The 23,471-nt window shown below is 37.9% G+C and overlaps 2 protein-coding genes across 2 annotated transcripts in view; one reads left to right on the top strand and one right to left on the bottom strand.

The window, feature by feature from the left end:
• The first annotated feature begins 5,197 nt into the window (after positions 1–5,197).
• Positions 5,198–7,163, top strand: LOC139741185 (uncharacterized). Its single transcript, XM_071651777.1, has 2 exons — positions 5,198–5,671; positions 7,032–7,163. The coding sequence occupies exons 1-2, from the start codon at positions 5,198–5,200 to the stop codon at positions 7,161–7,163; spliced, it is 606 nt and encodes a 201-aa protein (XP_071507878.1).
• A 9,207-nt stretch (positions 7,164–16,370) lies between these two features.
• The window catches only part of LOC139741204 (echinoderm microtubule-associated protein-like 6), a 39,358-nt gene continuing 32,257 nt past the window's right edge, over positions 16,371–23,471 (bottom strand). Inside the window, exons 28-35 of the mRNA XM_071651793.1 lie at positions 22,951–23,065; positions 22,371–22,559; positions 21,717–21,889; positions 21,150–21,312; positions 20,532–20,635; positions 19,406–19,559; positions 18,937–19,037; positions 16,371–16,615 (exon numbers count right to left, since the gene is read on the bottom strand). Of these exons, the coding sequence (XP_071507894.1) occupies positions 16,591–16,615; positions 18,937–19,037; positions 19,406–19,559; positions 20,532–20,635; positions 21,150–21,312; positions 21,717–21,889; positions 22,371–22,559; positions 22,951–23,065 (1,024 nt within the window). The 3' untranslated portion in view covers positions 16,371–16,590. The remainder of the gene's footprint in view (positions 16,616–18,936; positions 19,038–19,405; positions 19,560–20,531; positions 20,636–21,149; positions 21,313–21,716; positions 21,890–22,370; positions 22,560–22,950; positions 23,066–23,471) is intronic.

Below are 23,471 nucleotides of genomic sequence, written 5' to 3'. Positions count from 1 at the left end.
TCAAGTTTAATTTCAAATGTTTCCTAATGAATGAATAAGCAACTACAGAATAGTAGGGCTACAATCCATGTCAACGCGGTTGAATGTCTGTGCTCTCTGCATGAACGAAAAACCGAATTCCAGGGAAGGAAAATTATTGTTGCAGTATTTCTTCATTATTGGTATTATTTCAATTAATATTCACATTTAATGAGTGTTTGGACTTTAACGATTTCTTGGATTATACTGTTGAAGCTTGCATGGTGCGACCAGAGAGATTTCTTCCACTTCTTTTCACTTCTCTGGTGCAACTGTCGAGAGTGTATTACCGAGACATTGCAAAGTAGACCCTATTTTTATTCCCCAGGAACCACTAACATAATAACGATATCTTTACTATTATAGGGATTAAAATATGGCATGTTTCTGCTTTGTTTCATTTATAAAGGAATTGTTGTGTGTGTGGTTTTTGTTTTGTTTTGTTTTGTTTTGTTTTTGGTTTTTTTGTTGGTTGATTGATTTTTTGTGTGTGTGCATTTATGGGTGCCTTGCACTCGACAGTAATGACTTAGGCCTATCCAGCTCGTCACGGGTACAATGCCGGTGACCGAATATCCCTTAATGACTTCGACATCTCGGCTAACCGCGGCGTGGAATATGACATTTTCTTCGTTTCATTGTTCAGTCGAGCAGTTGGCGATGACCATTACACTTCGTTTGGCCTCCGACATGGCCGACTCACCACCGACAGGGGGCCTGCCCGTCGCCAGACAGTGTCGTGCCGAAAAGTGTGCGACTTTCGCCAACTTAGTCACGTTTCACGTCGTCAAAATTGCATATTATTACTTTCTAGACACGCCAAGCATGAGCGTGATGAAATAAACTATAACCTCCCTTACCGATGAAAGTTTGCCAATAATTTATTCAGTCAATTCATCATTGACTGTTGTTATTTATAGAGGTCAAGATTGTCTTCAGGAAGAAAAGCTCGATCGATTTTAAAGACAACGTTGCAGGCAAATATTAACAGGTGCAATGACAATGAACAGTGTATGACCGGAAATGACTGAATTATTATCTTTTAATTGTAATTATCTTTTCTTAGCTCCAACATTCATTTCCATGATGGCGCCAGTGGTGTAAATCCCCTTGATGTGAACTATCTGCCGGGGTATCTGCCGTCATACGAAGGCCCATGACTCGCGACGGTGAGTTGACCGCGACTTGTTCAAGGGACCAGGGTTGCAAGGGACATTCGTTATTTTTAGTCCGATTTGATAATCTTTTGTTCATGTGGACGTGCCCGTTCTCATATTCCACGCATGATGAATTTTTAATCACTTTCGCTCCTCTTTCCTTTTTTTTCCGTTTTAATGACTGATGCATCTTGCAAGTGTGTGTGAGGTCAGAACCGCTAAACCGATAGACCTTGACACACACTCTCACACTGCTTGACTGGCTCGGCGGTTCCGGCCAGTGGCCAGCATCCATCTTTGAGGGGCCGTTGTATCATAGTGTTAGTACATTGTATATTGTATTATATAGTTATGACCCATTACGATGGACACCTAGCGCAACGACAGTCTATCATTACTCGAATCACTCTTGCTGTGACTGATTATGGCAGACATTGAATATTATTAATTGGCTCCGGTCAGTGAGTCTGGTCATTATTCAAGATTAGCCAGAATTAAATGAAGAAAGAACAGCCATTGTTGATGTGTGTGTATGTGTATGCGTGTGTGCTTGTGTGTGTGTGTGTGTGTGTGTGTCGCCGGTGCCTTATAAAACGCGTTAAAGTGGCTCTTACTGCCTGTAGTAACATGAACCGAACTATGAAAACTATAAGACAGCCAAGGTCGAAAATCCCTTATATAACCCCCCCCCCCCAAAAAAAAAAAAGAAAAGAAAAAAAATCTATTAAGTATTGGTTTTGTTGGTTCTTATTGGTTTCCTATTGGAACCAATAGAAACTCCGTCTAGAAGTTCGTCAGTTATTGTTTACCTGTATAAGCACGATCAGAAACCCATAGACTTCAAACCAACAGGATGTTCATCAGTATAGGCATATGTCTTATTGGTCCTATACTGGTTTGTTGCTTTTTTTTCTGCTGGTTTCAATGAATCCATGGAGCCAACAGAATGTTCGATTAGTCCTATATATGGTTTCGGTTGGCTTTGCTGGTGTCTGTTGGTTTCCTATTGGAACCAATAAAAGCTAACCTACACGTGCAGTAATTTATCATCAAGACATTCGTGCCTCATTTGTATTAAAGAACACAAATTTGAATGAATTTGCACTTTGTTTCTGTACATTTGAGTTGAGAGATATAGTCTGAAAAGAAGGAATCAAATTTTCTTAGCACAACATTGACAATTTATTCAAATTTGGATTAAAAACAAGAAAGTTATGACATTTTGAAGTTTCGCTTAATATTTCAGGAAACAGTTCTTGAACAGGCAATATAAATACGCAAATAGTGAAGTGATGATGTCATACCCTCATAACTTGCCAGAAAAATGTTGACATTTCCAGTGTGTCATTCTAATGCATCTACGCCAAGTCTCAAATTCTAATATATCTAAGTGAAGAATATTCTGAAGTTGTTCAACCAGGAGTAACATCATGTTTTGCACTTTACAGAAACGCCTGAATTTTCGCCATTTTTTAAAGTACATGATCAATGGAAAATTGAGAGGTGAGGACATCATCTGACATCATTAGTTCACTCATTTGTATATTCATGTCAACTATTCTGCAGAAATTAGCGAAACTTTACAAAATTGTGCTTCTCTAATTTTTACCCAGTTCACGGATCTAATAGACCAGTTCGTTAATTCCACTTTGCGCATGAGCAGAAAAAGGTCATTTGTACCAACAGGCATTTTGGCTTGTAAATTCACTAAGATAAGCATCTGTTATGCGATGATTATTCATGTGATCCTTATCTAAATGGTGCTTGCCAGCACTTGCACCTGACAGCAAGAATGGTATTTCGCAATATCAAGTTTCAAGTTTCAAGTTTATTTAACCAATTCATTAAACATTTGACATTTTACAAAAGGATACAGCATTTAGAATAATGAATGGTTTGGGACCCCAAAAGAAGCAGAGCTTGTAAAAAGGGGGTCCCGGATAAACATATAAAACAAAGCAAAACATACTAAAGTTTTAAACATATTAACAAGAAGTATAATAATAATATATTTACATAGGACAGATGCAACACAAGCACACACACACACACACACGCACACACACACATTCAATCACACAAACACGTGTCACAAAAACGCTCATGCACATACATATAATTCACATGAAATTGCAGGTAGATACTTTCTATTTTACTATACTTTTAAATTCAGCTTCCCTGATCAATTCTTGTTTTACAAATTTCCCTCAAGATAGATGCGACATGTACGTTTAAAGTTGGATAGTGATGAGGCTGACCTAATTCTCAATGGCAAATTATTCCATTCTCTAATACAAACATATACAAATGAATTTTGGGCAGTTTGAGTTCTTGCAAAGGGTTGATGAATGAGATTACTTTTACGCGTATTATAGGCTGTTATTGCATTCAATACAAAACAATGAAATGGATGCCTGCTAAATTGTCAACTGATGGAGTATTCTGATCACCTGATCTCAACGCAATTATATGTTTGAACATGAATTCCATAAATTGTTACGTCGGGCAAGCTTTTGCATTTTGCCGCTTTGAAAACGAGTGAAGTGCCTAACCAACTGAGAAAAAAAGAAAGGTCATTTGTACCGATGTGTACATGAGCTGATTACTCTTTCTTATCAGACTAACTTATATAACTGTACTGGAAATCTTCTTTTAACAAGCCATACAGGCTATGTACGTTGTTACATAATATTTAGGACGACAATAATGACAATAGTTGCAGAAGCACTTGGATTCTTGTATACTTCATCTCCGGCCTTTTTCCCCTAGTGTCTCGGCTCGGTGGTATGGCTTAGGGCACACTCAGGTTGCAGTCACCCCCCCCCCCCCCCCCCCCCCCGTGCGGTGGATGATATTTTTGTCACATTTGACAGTGTAGGCCCTACTTTTTCTGCATTACAAGGTCTGTCGCAAGAGCCTCTCGCTGTATCTGATTATTCGCTAATCTGTTGTCCCTTTACAAACATTTTGTTGCGTAAAATTCAAATTCTATTTTTGCTCATCTTGCTTTACTAATCTATGGTTGCTTGCTTGCTTACTGGTTTTCAACAGAGATCCCCCATCTCATAGTGATTGTTGTTGAATATGTCTGCCATTTTGCTCTAATTTCTTCTCTTTTTTGTCTTCTTTCCGTCTTTCCTCTTTTTTTTTTCTTTTTTTTTTTGCTTGGTTGGAAGCTTAAACTACTGCCAATGTATTTCCGCGACACAAAATTCTTCATCAAAATGACGGCTGCGATTCCTAGATATCTTCCACAATGGAATTCAACGCAACCTCTGAGTTAAATTCCGACTAATAAGTAGACCTTTACATGTACTTCAAAATATTGCCGCCTGCATATCCTGTGCTGTCACCCTCTGGGCGGATGTCCCTCGATTGAAGGCTCCCCGTCCCTATTTACATTGATGTTGTGGCAGGTAAATAATCCCGATCGAGGATAAGATAATTCTTGTCCGGCAGACGACGCCGTTGCTATGCAACAAGACGGTCTGACACTTTAGTGTGTGTAAATGAATGGTGTTGAGTACACCATCGACACGCTTCAAGGAACTTCAGCACGTTTCGAGATCACGAAAACATGGCCCTCGATCGTGTGGCCAATACAGTGTACACATCATAGGAGTGTATGGCGTATTCACGTACTACAAAGGAACACCGTTAGTGGTAATTGGGTTCGTGCACGTTTTTGAGGGGTGTTTAGAAGCAACAGCGTAGCATATGTAATGGAGAAAGAATGCAAAAGATTTCAAAAATGGGGAAATCTATTTTTATTTTTAAATTGTTAAGTATCAGTAGGCCATTTTAATGAATAAAACTGGAAATTATGACAACAATCGGAATGAAAATTACATCTACCCCACCACATATTGAACTAGGTCTAAGTCAGGAAAAAGGTCATGTTGGGTCGTCACCCAGGCATGCCGTATACAAAACGAATTGTCGAGATAACGTTAGTCATCTTGTCAAGTTAGTATATTTCAAAGTTGCCTGTAATCACAATTCTTTTAAATTTGCCATTAGGAATGGCAGCAGAACCCAGCGAACAACCTGTCTTACTGACAGAAGGTAGTTTCGGGCAGGATGATACCGAAAAACAGGAGGAATCGTCAGCCAGCCAGCAACTAGAAAGCAGCGAAAAGGCAGAGAGTTCCTTCCCCGATCCTCCCCAGCCTCGCCCGCGTGGTGCAGCGTTCTACCCACCACCACCTGCTTCAGAGGAGAACTCCCGTCCCGTAACAGCTCCCGAACAAAGCATATCAGACGTGGAGCGGTCTGTCTTGGGAGCACTGTCAGCAAGTCAGAGCCCCTTACTCGATGGAAATGACAATGGAGACGAACTTGGCGACGACGCTTTAGAAACACTCAGCCAGAAACTGGCGAATGTTCCCTCCGAAGCAGGCGACGAAAAGGAGGATGAGTACGTCGCGCCTCCCGAAGACCCGTACATGCGAGCCGTCAATTACATGGAGAGACATAAAGTTATGCAGATATTCCAGGTAGTTTGACAGTCAGTCATGTGGTGAAGTCGTTTGTTCGTTTTGGAAAGAGTTCCTTGTGTCCCACCACTAATTTGCACAAAATAAATATATTACTATTTTTTTTTAATACTGATAATAAACTAAATAAAGGTTATGCTAGGGTAGACGGAAAGATCCGTCTGTCCGGAGGACTCTTTTATATTTTGCCAGTAACGCTGTCCTCCATAGACAGACGGAAGGTACCAGTACCCATTGCTGTGTGGATGTTCTTAACCACTGTCTCTATGGAAAATTGGGTGAGGTACCTCACCCTTCTCGATTGCGTCTAATTTACGGCCCTAGGTCGGCAAATTTAAGCTTGTATAGTTAAATCAATTATTCAAGAATAGACTACACTCACCAGATTAATGAATAATCCAATATTTCGGTAGAATTTTCAACGTAAAACACACATCAACCAGCCCGTCGCGTCACGTTTAAACTGCAGAAACAAACAGTATGAATCTATTAGCCAATCACATGGGAGGTAGCTTCTACGTGTTTTTTTTACTAAAACACGTACCTCACATGTGATTGGTTTACAGATTCAAAATGGCGACTTATGGCTAGCGAACGGCGATGTTGCGATATGGATAAAATTTCTGCATTATAACCGAGTTACTGTGAGAATTTCGATTGCACAATGTGAGAAATTAACCCCAAATATTGCTGCATAATGTGTCATGTCATGTCAAACTTGTTTGAATGTAAAAAAGCTGTCAGAAATTTGGTTTATCGTAACGTTTGATCTGTGCGCGTTGCTCCACACAGGAGCTGGGATCATTGACTTTGGTCAAATGCTAGGGTTATGTCTCCAAAGGAAGTCTTCCCATAAATGGCATAACCTTTAGGCCTATTTAGTTTATTATTAGTAAAAAAAATAGTAATTCACTTGGGGGAGGGGACATAAGGAACTCTTTCCCAATGATTAAAAAGTATGAGGCTGCAGGCAGTGCTGTTGTGATGTTGTGGGAGTGCTCAAATACTTCCAGGAATCAAAAGTATCATCATAATGATGGACTGTAATTGTATTCATATACAGGTGCACCTTAAACTGTTCAACTTATAACATAAATCTCACATTATGTCATTGCTGAAAATGATATCAAGAGGAAACTCTGCATGACCTATTGCAGAGCAATTAGAGGCAGGTGAAAGTTGTAGCTGCTTACAACTTCTTTCTTCTTTTTTTTTTAACTAGGCACAAATATGTTGTGTCATGCCAATTAATAAAAGCCATGAAATGCACCAACCACACCACCCAAAGCAAATGTGTTCATATATTGTTTGTGGAAGATTTGTAGTACAATATCTGCCTCTGCATCTGTTCTCTCTGCAGAAACTGACGGCTGAAATAGTTTACCACAGACCGCCTGATCCACTTGAGCATATGCTGACAGAGCTGGCTAAAATGAAGAAGGAGAGGGATGCAAGAATAGACGACATCGTATCGGCAACATCCTCAAAGTAGCTGTAGGCTACTTGATTCTGAGAGACATTGATATGTTCAGCACAGAGAGACAAGATCCTGGATAGCTTATTATCTACATATATGTGATGTATGGAAGGATTGGAAACAGAAAATCATGACTTCAAATCACTTGGATAGAGGATGGAACAAATGATGTATGTATTGAGCTGATATTTTATGACATTGAAACCTAAATCTAAGGGGATTTCTCTTAATGTTATGAAGAACGTGATTAAGACTTTATACTTCAAACAGTGTGCAGAGCAATGGTATGACATTCTTCATGTCCCATTTGATGTCAGTGAGTTTCTATGTTTCTAGGTCAGTATTTGTCCTTCATGTGTTCATTGCTCTTTTTTGTGCATGGACAGTATTTTGTTTTTATGTTTTAACAGTTTAATACTCAGTAGAGCCAAGGCTAGATACAATATACATATGTATCTACTGAAAGAGATACAGTGCACTCCCATATAACAATTTTGCGTACAACGAAGTAAAATTCAGGTCCCAATATTATCATCTATACATCTTTGCACACTGCCTTTGTTCAACTGTAACAGAATTTTGATATAATGAAAGAAAACTGCTGGTCCCGAGGATTTTGTTAATTGGGAGTTGCCTCTACAGTGGACTCGCGTTATAACAAAGTCCTCTGGACTGGCAGTTTTGCTGTTATTCTGAACAGTTATGTACATAAAGATGTGTACATAATTATTTTTGGAACTGAATTTTTACTTCATTGTAACAGGAATTTCTTATAACTGTGTTCTTTATAGCGAGAGTACACTGTTTATCAGCAAGAACACTACAGCAGTATTATTTCATGATATAATTCCTAAAGACCATAACAAATATATAAGGTGTGTACATCGTGCGTTGATCATGAAACAAAATGGCAGATGGATCGTGGATCCGTTTCTAAAATATCTGTATGACCACAAGCAATCAGCTCAACAAAAGGGTGCATACAATTCCGTGTGGTTTAATGCCATCATGTTATCATTGTCTTTTACATGAATCATTGTTTATTTTAATGCATTTTGGTCAATATCTCTTGTTTGGCATTATATCATGAATACAATGAAATGTTAGAATAAAGGAATACACTTTAAATGTTTTCAGAAGCAATAAGCCTGCATCTGTCCTGATTACCCAGATATGGTACAGCTGTACCATTCATAGTGTGATGAAAGCCATTCAGCCTAGTCATATTTGAATATGCTGAACAGTTTCTACACAACCATTTGCCAGATACACACCATGATGTTTGATACTTTGCAGATGTACAGAAAGAGCAGTAAAATGTAGTTATTAGAAATGCGTATATGTATTCACAATATCTGAAATGCTTCACAACAGTATTAACCTCTGCATGTCTGCGCTATATACAATTTTACTTATGAATTCAGCAAATAAGAATTTAAAAACAGCTGCAGCTATTGTATGTGATCATATTTACAAAGTTTGTGAGTTTGGCATTACAATTTTGTTTTCTTTTTCGCTTATACATGTATTCAAAAACAGAAAGATGAAAAAGATGTGTGATTCATCTTAAAAACTTAAATTGTGATATGAAATGACGTGAACAAACTGCAGCCCATATTGCATCACACAGTAACAATGATAACATGCATACAGTGTACATATTTCAGGTCTCATGCTCACCCTGTGGTCTTGAGGCACAATTTGTGTAGTCCTGGGGCCTGTTGCATAAAAGTTACTATTGTGGTGACTTTGCCATCCAATGGTAACTACCATAGCAACAGTACTCAACAGCCAATCAAAATCAAGAATTCCATGGAAGTTACCATTGGATGGCAAAGTTACCATAATAGTAACTTTTATGCAACGGGCCCCAGAAGTGACAAAGTATTCTACAGTTCTGTAGTTGGCTCAGATATTGAAGTGTATACCCCTTTCTTGTGCTTTAAATACATTCAATATTGTAAACCTCTCCCCCAGTAGTTCATTCTTACAAGATGCATTTTTTCCGTCATACAGACTATAGATTTGAATCAACCAGTGCTAGAAGTAAATGTAACAGAAGTCAGGATGCTGCCCTTGGATTTGAGCTACAAGAGTGTAACAATCCACAACCCATTGTATTGTTGCCTGCTGTAAAGCAGGTCACGTAAATCATATTTTATCACATTTAAATTCATTGCAGTGGATGCAGGGCTACTATTTTTTTTTTTTTTTTAATGATGTCGTAGTATGTGTGAGAATTGTCAAATGTTGAAAGGATTACCTCCATTTGAGTGGATGTGAACTACAAATTTGTGTGAACTACAAATTTGTACAACTGAATACTAAATGTGTCCATTCATACTTTGGCATAGCCAGGCATCAAATGCAGTGACCGATGATTACAAAGACCCACCAGTCTCTAGAGCCAAAAGGAAATAAAATTTTGAGGAAACACAAGTAGACAAGAAAATCTTGCCTTTTTATTTTGCACCATTCATTATCTTCAGTTAACCCCAGTTGCCATGCCGTATGTTACCCTGTAATTTTGTGCTTCGAACTGTAGGCTTACTGGCTTTACCATGTCTTGTCAAAGTTATCAATGGAATTTCAAGAGTACATGTCAACATCATTTGTCCAGTATATTTTATTACTGTAAAACCAAACATTTTTGCATGCGTTTTAATTTCACAAATGCCAAGATTCAGGAGATTAAAATGCATGTGAAAGTTGTTGTCTACACTATATGCTTTGAATGCCAGTAGTAACTTACGATAATTTTATGCAGCAAAAAAGGCAGTCAGCTCCAATTCACAAATTTTTGCAAAAATATTTCTGGTTTTACAGTACTCAGTGTCAGGGATCCTGACAGGTAGTCTATGATACATGTACTTAATTTGTGTGTTGAACTGACATTTTATACAGTGTATTGCAGTTACTCTGTAATGTGTGATATATATTTCCAAAGAAGTTAACATCATCACTTTTCACCCTAATATCCAACAGATTTAGCCCTGAATGTACTCTCTACAACAAGACTATTCATGCTTTGTTCAAACACCAAGTTGGATGAATGTATATTAAATGCGTCAACCCGGTTGATACATATACTTGGTGAGCAATGACAATCTAAACTGGCCCTGACCTTCAATTTCTAATCGACTACATTGGTACACACATCTTCCACTTTAAAACAGCAACCTTGAATGTACGCTGCACAGTACCAAATGTAATGAAATTTTAATGAATGCTCCTTGAGAAAGACATCGATAATGTGGACCAGTTGGACATCCTCCACCCTTTTCATGGTGTGGAGACACTAAAATGGAATAAGTCTCTTATGAAGGAAGATATTTGCCATTATTTGTTGCTTGTTTGGGGAATCTCACCCAACAGACACAATGCTACTGTCTTCCTTTACTTTGACTACATGAACTAAGTATAAAGGTTCAGTGAATTTCATTGTTTTCTCAAAATGTAACATGGCTTTGAATTTGAGGTATGCATGTATGGGTGTGTGAAAATAAAAGGTCAGTAAATGTGTATTAAAGATGCAGTAAATGCGATTCAGCCTCTCTATGTGGAAGTCTTGTAGTTTTCAGATACAATACATGTAGTAAACATTGAATAATGTGTAATGTTTGTTGGCAAAAACCAATGAGTATTTTACATTTGACATTACCCTCTTCGGTTAGCCATTTTCTATTCTCTTACTAAAATTTATTTTGTGTGTGTGTGTGTGTGTGTGTGTGTGTGTGTGTGTGTGATATTCAGAGAACAAGGTGGAAAATCAAGCAGTCTATCAACCCAAACATGAGGATCCAGCAAACACATACATTTTATCAAAAGTGGTCTTTAATGACAAAATGTGTCAAAATTGCCATCAGCGTCTTTGTGATCCTGGGGATGACGACAGATATTTGAATTTCATCATTGCATTATTTCCGAATTCATTAAAAAAGAATGAACATAAAAAAGACATTTTGTGGCATACATGTGGTATAATTGCATACACTGGTCATTCTCAATACATGTACAATTTCATCGCATCCACTTTATTCATCGCCTAAAAGGGCACAGGGGTATCAGCTGATACTAGAGCAAAGTGGTTTGTTCCATAATCATTTGTAAGCGTAATATTTATGAAAGGAAATCAAATGACCCAATACAGCTGTCTCTGGAAAAAAAAAAATCAATCAATTGCCTTCAGTATGACAACCTAACTACTGTTTCACAGCTCTTAGATATCACAAAAATTAGTTTGTAATTGAGTGTCAATGCAGAGTTGTGGCACTTGCTGTGGAAAGTACTCTGATCTGAAACTTACATTTACTGGCATCTCATCACATTTGATGAGTATGTTGATAGAATGTATATGTAGCCTAGTGCAGGCAATACAAGAGCCAAGTCTATACATGCACTTGTTGTTCGTGACAAAGAAATCAATACAGGTGAAACTACTGAGCTATGACAATGTAACTACAGGTTGTCTCCCATTTGTTAACTTGTACCAACCAAAGCATCCTCAGTCTCTGCCCTGCCATGATGGAAATAACAGAAGACAAAGAAGAATAAAAAAAAGGCAACAATGGATATGAACAGTGCAGTGGAGACAAACAAGACAGTCGCTCATTCACAGATGTTCATGACAGTTACGCTTAGTGGAGCTACACAATACCATTATTGATTTACAGTTTGTTCAGTTTGTTCACTCAACAAGAGCCTCCGATGCACAAGGCTCTGTTTTGTGCAGTAATAACATTGCTAAGTCACTAATTTCAAGCACTGATCTTGGCATTTGTGCATTAGTAAAATGGCCGGGGGGGGGGGGGGGGGGGAAACAACAAATACATCCAATGCAAGACAGCACAATACGGCATGGCGATAACTGTTCGATCTCATAAGAATGAAAATAGTCATGTCATAATTCAAACTAACAACTAATGCAACATAAGCCTGTTGATTTGAAAGCATGTCGAGTACAGTACAACAAAAACTTTATGGTGGCAAAATGGGGAAAAAAACAGCTTTGCAATGGCTTTTGAAGTTGATGCTGGAACAGTTGTTATTCCTCATCAGGTGGAATGCTGAGAATTGCAAGATTATTTTGAACATTTCAGTCACAGTGCATATTCTGAATGTGTAGTACAAACACTCCTACATCATTCAAAACTGCAGCACAAAAATACTGTAGATATTTACCAAACTACATGTACTAATGGACATTTCCCAGACATCTATATATCTCTACTCTTCATTCTTCATCACATAAACATTAAAAGCTGAACAATTGCTTCTTTTTTTACACTGATATATATACAATTCCTCACAAAATTTATGGACAAATGAATCATCTTGCAAGCATAGTCTAATATGCTTTCATACATGCGGATATTTTGAACCTACCAGCTACTACATGTACTGTGGTAATGCTATTCACTAATGACACAAAGCAGCCATACATTTTTTTTTTCAAGAGAACATTCTGAACTATCATCCTAGAGCTATAAAACTAGAATTTACAATATATGACAGAATTACTACATTTCCCTTGAATATACTTTAAAGAATTTATACACATATGATAGAATTTTCTGTACATTACAGTCAGCCTTGCTTAAGTCGACCTCACACAAGTAAAAAGCTTGACTAAGTGGAAGAAAAATTCTACCCTGAATGGATGTAAGCATGTTAATTCTATTGTGTAAGTTAAAATAAACCTAAGTCGAAGGATTTTCTCTAGTACCTGTGGATCCGACTTAGGCAAGGTCGACTGTAATCTAATGGTATGGGAAAGAGCTGAAACTGCTCCAGAGACATCATTCTGAGACATCATTCATTTCTTCAGGTGACACAAGAACATTCATTTGCTGAAGTCAAAGAGCAAGTGCACATTAATACTAGTACACAGCATAACTATCAACATGTTCAAGTCAAAGTTACAGCTAGCTCTATTTACAAAACCTCTCTTCTTCAGTAATCGCACTGGAGTGCATTCAGCCATGGACATTACAGAAAAGCCACAAAGGACTCCAAGGTTAAAACTACATCTTTGGGTAAACCATCAGAAAACTGGCATTTCTTGAAGGACCTCTGTCGAACACCTCATTTCACTAGCCCGATATATTGTTGTATAAAGCGCTTTGCACCCTTTGGAAAAGATGCTACCGGTATACAAATGCAACAATGTACAAATGTATGTGTGTATGTATGCATGTTGACCGACTTCTGACAGTATGTGGATTATAGTGAGCACAGCTTCTATAAAATGTTGCTTCCAAATATTATATAGATATATGGAGAACCTCCTGCAAGGCACACTCGCTGGTAAGAGAATGAAAGGCTTCATCTTACATTTACGTTTGACAGTGAAAGAGACCAGTCAAGACTTGGCCTGTAATTGGTTCCCATGGAGTCAACTGAATAATGTATATGCCGAATATTTCGTGAGGTTTTTATTTTCATGAATTTCGTAAGTCAAGTGCTATTCGCGAAATTAAAGACATGCGAAAAATATTGACTCTGATGAAGCTATGAATGTGACGTATGCGTTCTCCATTTGGTACAGGACTCCACGATCGTGAATTTAACCACTCACGAAATCGTCGAGAAGTTCCGATTCACGAAAATTTAGACTCGCTAAATATATGGCATATACAGTAATAAGTCGGTTGATCATTGATAATATCATGGCATACAGTCAACTCCGCGCAAGTCGGCACATATGTCAAATAATTGGCCAAGTCGACTCATAGCCTTATGTGTATCATTCCTCCATACACACATAAGCCGAATATCACCTAAGTTGATGTGATTTCCTCAGTGCCATCACATTCTATTTATGCAGAGTTGACTGTACTATTCAACTGATTCTTCACTGTTGTGTCATTACAAGCGCTCAATGTAAAATCACATCAACTAAAATCTGTTACAAAGTGCCTGTGAGACAATTATCATCAGCCTGGACTTTATTTCATTTCATTACATTTTCCATATGAGAAGATGGCTGGATAGCCCATACTCAGCTACACTAGTTGGTCCATCCACAAAAATAAGAGCATATTCTGAATAATCACAGTAGATGTATTTGAACTGTAAAACGGTGCTCAACAAAGATCAGAAAAGAGTTTGCAAATAGAATGAATTCATTTACTGCAAAAGACAATATGTGTGTCAAATGACGTAACACCATCTACACACAAAAATAAAGAAAAAGAATATGTAAAATTCTCATGACACATGACACGCAAAAATGATTAGTCACATGTATTCTTAGCCTACTTTTGCAGGTGTAAAAATGGCTGTCTAAAATGTAAACAGTGCTAGCATTTTTGAATATGCAGACACAGAAAGAAAGATTCAGGTACATAAGGGAAAGCTCACGGTCAGATAGAATGCACAAAAGATGTTTTCGATGTTTCTTTCAAAACAACTACAAATGCTGATCTTTTTTCATGAAAAATACATGTTCATTGATTCAACTGATACAAAATGCAAACAAAAATGAATACAGTGATAAAAGTTCCTATTTGCGATTGAACGAGTGAGAAGTAGTGAAAAATGCTGTTTTGCAAACTTGAATCATTTTTTTTTAGCATTACCATATAATCAGTCTAAGAGCAAATATTATTTATATAGTAGCAAAGCTGAAAGTATTCAAGTTCATTTGCACTTCTACAAATGCAGCAGAACTTTGATCATTGTGACAGACAATGTTGCATGTAAAACAGAATCAGAATCAGCTCTGACAGAGTTTTATTTCAGATAAACTTAAAATAATAATGTACACTGATTTCACCAAACCGGACACAGTACCAGCTGAACAGTTGCGCAATTCATTAAACCACCAAAATTCAGATCACTTCCCTTTGGTGAAAGAAAAACAACAACAACAACACCATACCATACAATCAACTGTGAATTAATCTCCACAGAAGTCCAATTTTGCATGAGTTGAAAAATTCCCCTCCGTCAAAATGGAGTCACCCCAAACTATAAAGTAGACTGTGTATGGCGATACAATGTCCAACTTCACGAGAAAAAATGTTGCCAGGACAATGATGCCCCGCTTTAAAATATACAACAAAGAATGCTTTGTAAATAATAGATAAGAGATGGCTTTTGCAACTGCATGCCTGAAAGTATATATACATCCCTTGACATGAGAGTTGGTCAACTTGCTCTTTTGAACTGGAAGACATGTGAAAAGAAACAGATAGAAATAAAAGCAGAAATAAAAGAGTTTGGAAAAGTAAAACCCATACACAAGTTCAAAGACTCTGAGTATGAAGAATCCCTGATTTTAGAGTCTCACATGATTAAAATGATTCTAAGTGTTCAGTCAGGGACACACAAGAGCATTCAAGAGCTTCTTCAATGCCATGACAGACAGATACGCCTAAAAACAGAAATAATAGGCTATATCAACCTCCATATGTTCAAGAGCATGAAAAGGAAACCATCAAAATGCTACTCCTCTCCAATATTCTTCCAGCAAATCTCAATTTCCAAAATCGTTCAATGATTACTTTCAATACAGTTGCAAGCCAGATCTCTTTTGATGTCAAATGTAAGAAGTGCTTGAACTTAATGAGGGGAAACACAACAACATAGCACAGAACCTTGATCAACTTTGTACTCGCTCTGACATATAATGGTGATCCGTGGCAAACTGATGGGAGTAACCTAAGCCATGTGGCGCATAATTGGCTTTGATTCGTTCTCTGCCCATTCACCACCTCCAAGTGATATTTGGCAAACTACTGCACAAGTTCTGCTTCCATTACTGCTACAATGGCATTCAATTGCAATGATATTCTGCAAAAGTGATCTCACAAGTGTGTACATGATGCTATAGTAGTCTCATTTGGTTCGAACCCACAAGATTTGTATATGCAAAATTGGTCACACATATATCTGTTCTATAGGCGAACAGGGGAGGGGGAGGAGGAAAAGGTTTGCAATGGGACATTACCCACTCAGTAGCATATCCAGAATGAAAGAAGGGAGCCCGTAAACAATATGCATGATTTCAGTCAAACAAATAGTACATGTCTTAAACTACAAATTAATACTACTATAATTTCACATAACCCAGGCCCATGCCAAGCACTGCTTTTTCACTGGTTATTTGGCACCATAGCAATTTTATATTAACACAGTAAGCGACCAATGCATTGTACAACGCTTCCATTTATAGGGCTGTAGTGACATTCTGAATGAAACATGACAACAATGATAATTTAATTAAAACAAGAGCGAGAAAAAGAGAGAGAGAAAAAAAATGATGAGTGAACTGTGACATCCTGAACACGGAACAAATGCTTTTTGGTCCCTGGCTTGCCATGGCTTTGCAGGTCAAAGTTGAAATGATGAAGATGTACAACCAAAGACTGGAAACTAGACTGGTTGCTTGTACCCTGCAGCCGAAGAGTGTAGGTCAGAGCTGGGTCATGACGTAGTCTCACCTGCACTTCCACACAAATAGGCTGCAGAAAGGAAGGAGACACACAAATGCAAACATTTCAATGTGAAAAACTGGTGACAAGTTTCATTTTCAACATGACATTACTGTGATTCATACAGCATGCACTTTGCTTTTGTTTGTTTCAAAGAAAAACACATATCATTTACAGATATAATATTTCATAGAAATGGGGGATAGTTCATCAATCAAAGAAACACTCATTCACTCCAAAACATCTGTAAAAATCTTTCTTTTTTAATAAACAATGCCTAATTTGAACAGTTATCAAAGAATTTGATTGACATTTCAGACGAACAGCTAAGGTATTTCCAGTCGCAGCGGACGGGTGCAATTAACTCGCTGTTTTCATTTTGACGTGACCTCGCTTTCCTCTTGAATGAACACGTTTCGCATGAAAATCGCTAGAAAAGTCTTGCAGCAAAACTGCTGTAACTTTACTATTAATTCATATTTTTTGACAATCCAAATGGTTATGAAAAGTAAAAACCTCATTTTAACCTGCCATTATGTTACCTTGCTTATATAACGACGATAAAATATTCCAAATGGACCAGAACTTCACTTTCAAAACAGAAAATAATTGTCAGAAATCGTTTCTAAAATTTCACATTTTGACTTTGTGAACAACAACAAACTTTCACATATGTTACTGAGTATGTATTTCTTTACGGAACTCTAAAATATCACATTCGAGAAGTCATGCGTCCGGATATGTCTAGAAATATTCGAAAGAGGTGCACTTTCTACATTCGTTCCGAGCATGAAATGTCATAGTCATTCCCACACGGGATGACAGGATACAGTCCCACGTATCTTTGTGGCGTTAACATCACCTGTACTCTGATCGTAACTGGTACCGGGAACTCGTAGTTGCATTGTTACTTACTAGTGCAGTAAAATCTGCGTTTAGTCTGAATGATCCAATGTCATGAATTTACAAGTGGTATCATAGCTGGTAGATATTCACATTTTTGCTTCTTTCTTTTTAATAGGCCAGTTCCGATAAAGTAAGTGCTTTTTATGAAGTGACAAAGTCCCCTCCAGTACACTGCTACTTATCGACACCCCACGGCCCACTCTCACGCATGTACAGTGTACTAGGCATCCGCAGCAGCCACTCGCATCGCACAGTAACAGTGCGCATCGACCAGTCAGCTCACTGGATCGGTGCAGCATGGGAAAGTCCATTCATTGCGCAAGCACAAATCAGTTTTTCTTACAATATGACATCATTATTCTCATTTGCTGCTCCCACACAATTTGAGATTTCTGACAAAACACCTCATTTATTTTCACTTGTAACTTCAAAAATAGGTCTTCGGCAAAGCGAACAGCACTCTGCTAACGTCCGCATATGTCTTACGAATATGTACCGGGATGTTAAGTTTCATGAATATTTAGTGGTGCGACCAGATGTGTCTGGAAATAATCGGAGGGTAGTTTTCAGAGACAGCGAAACATGAAATGTTGAATAGCTTTAAAAATACTTAATTGCTTTTTTGTGATTTTTTGTATGTGGATAGAAATCATAATTTTGCATTGATACTGAAAGTTTGAGCGATTTTGGTCAATGTAGAGCTGTGATATACGAAGGTGAAAATTTGGTGAAAATGAGAACGGCCGATTCGGACTGTCTCGATGATGGCTGAAAATTCAAAATGTTTCGTGGGTTTCGGGGGAGTTAATTATAGTCATCCGCTGCGACTGTTTCATACCACGATCAATCAATGACGCCGAATGAATGATACGTCATGCTTACACACAAGAAAGTACTATGCAATGAATTAGCTTCTAATAATCAAATGGCTTCAATTGTTTATAGAATCAAGTTTTTGACCAACAAATCATGCATCCTAAGAATATAACTTCTACACTGACGTAACTAAAATTGCAACGTAAAACCAGAATTTTTTTATTTGTATGGTAGCAGTCAGCACAAAAATCTACGGCCATGAATAAATGTTCTATATCATTTCTTTCCAATCATTACTTTCAAGTGAAGATTAACGTCATGATTTATAAACTACACAGTCCTGTCACTTTCATCATCAAAGCCTCACTGATACTTTACAGTGTCATTTCACGTTTTCTTGGTCCTTTCTTCCTATACTTCTCATGGCTTGGTCCAATTCTCTATTCTGAAATGCCTGAGCTTGAATTTATACTCTCAATAATAAGGAGGTGGGGGGGGGGGCATTAGAACAAAACAAAGCAAACAAGAATCACAACAACATCAATGTTAAAGTGACTGTTAATAGTACTCTGAAATTTGAATGTCTCCTTTGGAAAAACTAAATCAAAAGTTGTTCAATAGCAACTCACCAGCAATCATCTCCTCCAGTGCTGATGATATGGCGGTCATCATAGGTGAACTTGACATTGGTGACGTGCGCTGAATGGCCTACATACTTCTTGTGTGGTGCCTGATATTTGACAAGACATACATGTAGACAGGTTCAGTGCCATGTCATAGCTCTATGAAATGCCAAATATCAACAACTATGCAATATATCCACAGGTATCAGTCAGAAAAGTGAAAACCTTTACAATAAATCTGAACAGCACTGACTGTATTTTCTCTTTCTGGATGGAGAACATTTCCGAAACATACACATAAAAAATGAGCTGTTCATGACTGAACTTGAAGTCATTTGTGATGTTAAGTATTCTTTTTTACGTGCAGACACTACTCTGATAGCTGGATGCTTTCATAAAGATGTAATTTCACATAAGAAATCCTTTGGAGAGGCTGGGGTGCAGCTGGGCTGATCTTGCAAGGACATCCACTTACATATTTCTCTGAACAGGGAAAGGAGAAGAGCTTGACGAAGCCAAAGTCGTCTCCTGTGGCGACTGCATTGCCCCGCCCACTGACGATGGAACAGTTGACATCTGCCTTGTCTGCATTCCTGGGCCAAATGCCAACCACTTCCTGTCCAACGACGCTGAAATCAAATTTAACAGTGACACAAGGCCTCAGTCCCTTTCTCTCTCTGACTGACCACAAACACTTTTTAAGGCACTACACTGCTCTGTTTCCAAATAATACAGACATCCTACAGGGCTTCAATGTCGGATTAGTATCACAGCAGTAAGCATGATACTCATTCAGCAAAATTATTCAAATTCACATTGCCATATTCTGCATCAAAACTGTTTCATTCTGTTCACTTTCATGACACTGCTTGGCTCATAACACAAGATGTAAATGGTTAATGATCATGAAAATACTCGTTCTATCTGTGTAGAAATTGGTATAACAATTACAACAAAAATGTTGTATTTCACTACTCTGTTTGACTAGCATAAACAAAATTACACATTATTCATAAACTCTATCATTACTGTGTATTCACATAAACAATCAGCTCACATTCAACAAATCAGTTTAAACACGAAATCCCTCAATAGTTTAAAGGCATAATTCACCATTTGCAGATGAAACAAACATCCAGCATTAGTACTTTAAAATAGTTCTAGAATGTGAGTTAGGGATAGAAACAACCGCTGTAAAAATTTGAATCCGTATACTCGATGCTAAGTGTTGTTAAATACACAAAATGTGAACAATAGTTATGATAAAAATGTTTCCAGATTAAATCATCAACAGTTTATTGAGAAAAACACTGATATCTCCTTATATTTTAGGTTTTATTGCAAAAATTTTATATGGTAGGATGTTTTGTGATACAACAGACCTACACATATGCATCAAATGTGATATCTTGAACATTTTTGAAATCACTGCTCCCAAAGGTAAACAGGACCTTTAATCTGTTCAAGGCTTTTCGTTCTCTGAAGTCTGAAATTTTTCAGCTCTTTAAAAGTTTGGAAAGCTTTTTAATACTCTACACAGGATATGATGAGATGAAATCACATGTTTGGTCTTTGATGATTTGAGTATTTAAAATACATACCTTGTCCAAGAGGCCCATGTGATATTTTGAATCTGAGTGCTGTCAGTGATGGGAGTTCCACTTGGTACTGTGTACACCAGACGTTGGTATGTCCCTGTGCCAACCTAAAGCAAGTCAACATGTAACTGCTGGTCAGGGCTATTGTGTTGTTTACAGTCTTCCATAAGCATGCAAACTGAACTAATTTCCAAGCCTGGACATCCATATTTGAGAGGAATGGGTTTTTAAAAGCCTTCAAATCGTATTTACCTCTTTCAATCCATATCTCCTAACAAAACAATACAAAACGAAACAAAACAAAACAAAACAACAAACTATGCACACTAACGGATATCGACAAAGAAACCTAAACTCATAATGCGACAAAAGCAAATAACGCCAAAGCATCCTACATGATAATTCCTCCTCTTATGGACTGCCACCTGAGAACAAAACTCATTTTGATTCAGTGCATATTATGTCAGGACATGTCATTATTCATGAAATATCATGAGCTGTTGACTTACGAAGAAAATATTGCATGGAGTTCCTTAAGTATAATACTGTGAGTCTCAGTGACACTGGTAAATTACATGCAGTGCTAAATCCTGTCTATATCAAACTATGCAGTGTCCCCACCTGTATGTATTGGCTGTCCGATGAGAAGTCCAGCTGAATCACAAAGCTCGGGATGCCTTTACAGAAGCCTGCCCTCGATAGTGCAGACCCCTTGCTGATGTCATAGAAGTCCACACTGCGATCATCAGAGCCAACTGCTAAGTACTTGGAATCGGGACTGAACCTACAACAGAGCGGCAGGGAGCAATGGATGTGTGAAGTTAATCATTTCACTCACTACCGTTTGATAAGGAGTCTTTTTTTTTTTTAAATCTAGAAGTTAGCATTTATAGTAGATTGCTACTACAACATTTATATCACTTCAATGACCAAGCTCACAGTTGATTGGTTGTTATTACAGTTACTGTAAGGCATGATTCTTAAAAAGCAGCATGGAACAGGGGCCTGGAAGCGAGGTAAAGCCTGGATATGAATTCATTTCTACAGTAGCACACATTCTCATAAAATTCAACTCTTGTCCTCCCTATGTATGTCATGCACAAATCTGTTCCAGGACACTTTGGTAAATAGATGAGCATTAATGTTCCCTGACTTAAATGAACTGCACCCTGGGTGCCCAACACTTACTTTATGTCCTGTATCGCTTTGCTGCGGTCTCTTTTGCGGCCCCAGATCTCTAACGTAGCCACAGTCAGGATGATAAACTCGCCGTTCTTCAGTCCCACTGCCAGCTTCTCCCCATCCGGGCTGTAAGCAATGGACCTCGCCGGAGTTCCGATCACACACTTGTTCAGCATTTTCTGCATTAAATGGAGGTATGTGATTTTGATCCGTTAATAATTTCTCTGCAGATGAGTGGTGAGCCTTGGCTTGGCAAGAGGAATTACTTGAAATGGTAAGTCCTATCGGCACACATAAGATAACTAAATTTTTAAGATAGTCAATGAAGATGAAAAGGGTTCAGTAGCCTTGTAAAATTGATAGTATGTGGGACAGATAGCCATAATAGGTGACTGCATATGAATGACATATTTGTGAAGACACATTAACATGAGATTCAAATGTGTGCGTTGTTAATCAAATTCATGACATATCCACACAGCTTTTCAAAAAGATGACTGATGCACAATCTGCTTTAAATAAAAGAGGACTTTCACAGATTGAAAACAAAGACAGCATAGAGTAGACACACACAAAAAACCAAAAAAAAAAAACCACCAAACAAACAAACAAACAAACATAAAGCTTGAAAATGTTGCAGATCACAACAGGAGAACTTACTTTGTCAACGATGTCCCATATCCTGATGGTGGTGTCATCGCTGGCAGAGGCAAAGATCTCTCTAGTCGGGTGTGATGACAGACCCCACAGTTCTCCCTCTCCATGCCCCTGTGCCAGGTTGGTCACTGTGCCTTTCTTCTCATCAATCTCAAATATCTCGCTGTCCTTGGTACCTACCAGAATTTTGCCCTGTGAGGACAAGTCCATGGTAAGAGAAGGTAATTTGCCAGATTTTTTTTTTTCTTAACATCTTGATATGAAAATACTGCATTTCATGGGGAGCAGTTAGTGCTTCATCTACTGACATTTGGATAATGATTTGTTGGTTCTAATGTGCCAGAACTACCAAGCCACAAACATTCAGATAGCCATTCCAAGAAAGAACAAGACATATTTTTGACTCCTCAAAAACAACAACTACTACAAAATAATGATATTATATTAATGTGCCGTCTGATGAGAAATTATTTTTTACTGAGAACATGATATAGAAAATGTAAATGATTAGTTGTCAACATTTCATAATCATCAGAAAAATGCAAATACCTTCAGAAAACAAGAGGAAAAAAAATTCTGTCACCTTTGATCGACACACGCTCTTAACTACATCCATCTTATTGCCTGTGTTGAGCTGGAATTTCTTGCAGTGCTTCATGTCTTGGTCCCATAACTTCACAGCATGACCACTCCGTCCCCTAAAAACACCAGACAACGAAACATAATATGCTGTTAAACAGTATCTACTCTTCAGAGTATTCATGTTCGGTGATGAGAAAGGGAAAGAGTGTCCATCAGTGCGCGGTGGCTATCAACGGCATAACCACTTCCATGTTTCGACAGCATGTTCTGTACATTGCAAGGAAACGTGAATATTGTTTTAAGGAATTTGAATCTCCAGATTTACCACACATACAAAAATGTGGATGAACAGAATGTTACAATAATTGACTGTACCTGTCAGCGTACTCCATAGAATTCACACAGCAACTGGACACAAGACCAAGAAACCTCTTCTATGGCTCATGTATTCTTCTCTCTTAGTTATTCTGTAACTGTCTCATTGGCCATTTGGAAACAAGCTTATGGGAACCATAAGACCTG

This window comes from Diadema antillarum, unplaced genomic scaffold (assembly GCF_040938485.1).
Source record: "Diadema antillarum isolate AM-2024a unplaced genomic scaffold, OU_Dant_1.0 seq00000910_RagTag, whole genome shotgun sequence".
Classification (NCBI taxonomy): domain Eukaryota; kingdom Metazoa; phylum Echinodermata; class Echinoidea; order Diadematoida; family Diadematidae; genus Diadema; species Diadema antillarum.
This window is presented reverse-complemented; position numbering and strand designations above follow the sequence as displayed.

Bases quoted from the DNA above. Each gene is read 5' to 3' on its own strand.
- LOC139741185 (XM_071651777.1), top strand. From the start codon at position 5,198: ATGGCAGCAGAACCCAGCGAACAACCTGTCTTACTGACAGAAGGTAGT. The intron at 5,672-7,031 runs GTAGTTTGACAG...TTCTCTCTGCAG, and splicing joins AAGTTATGCAGATATTCCAG to AAACTGACGGCTGAAATAGT.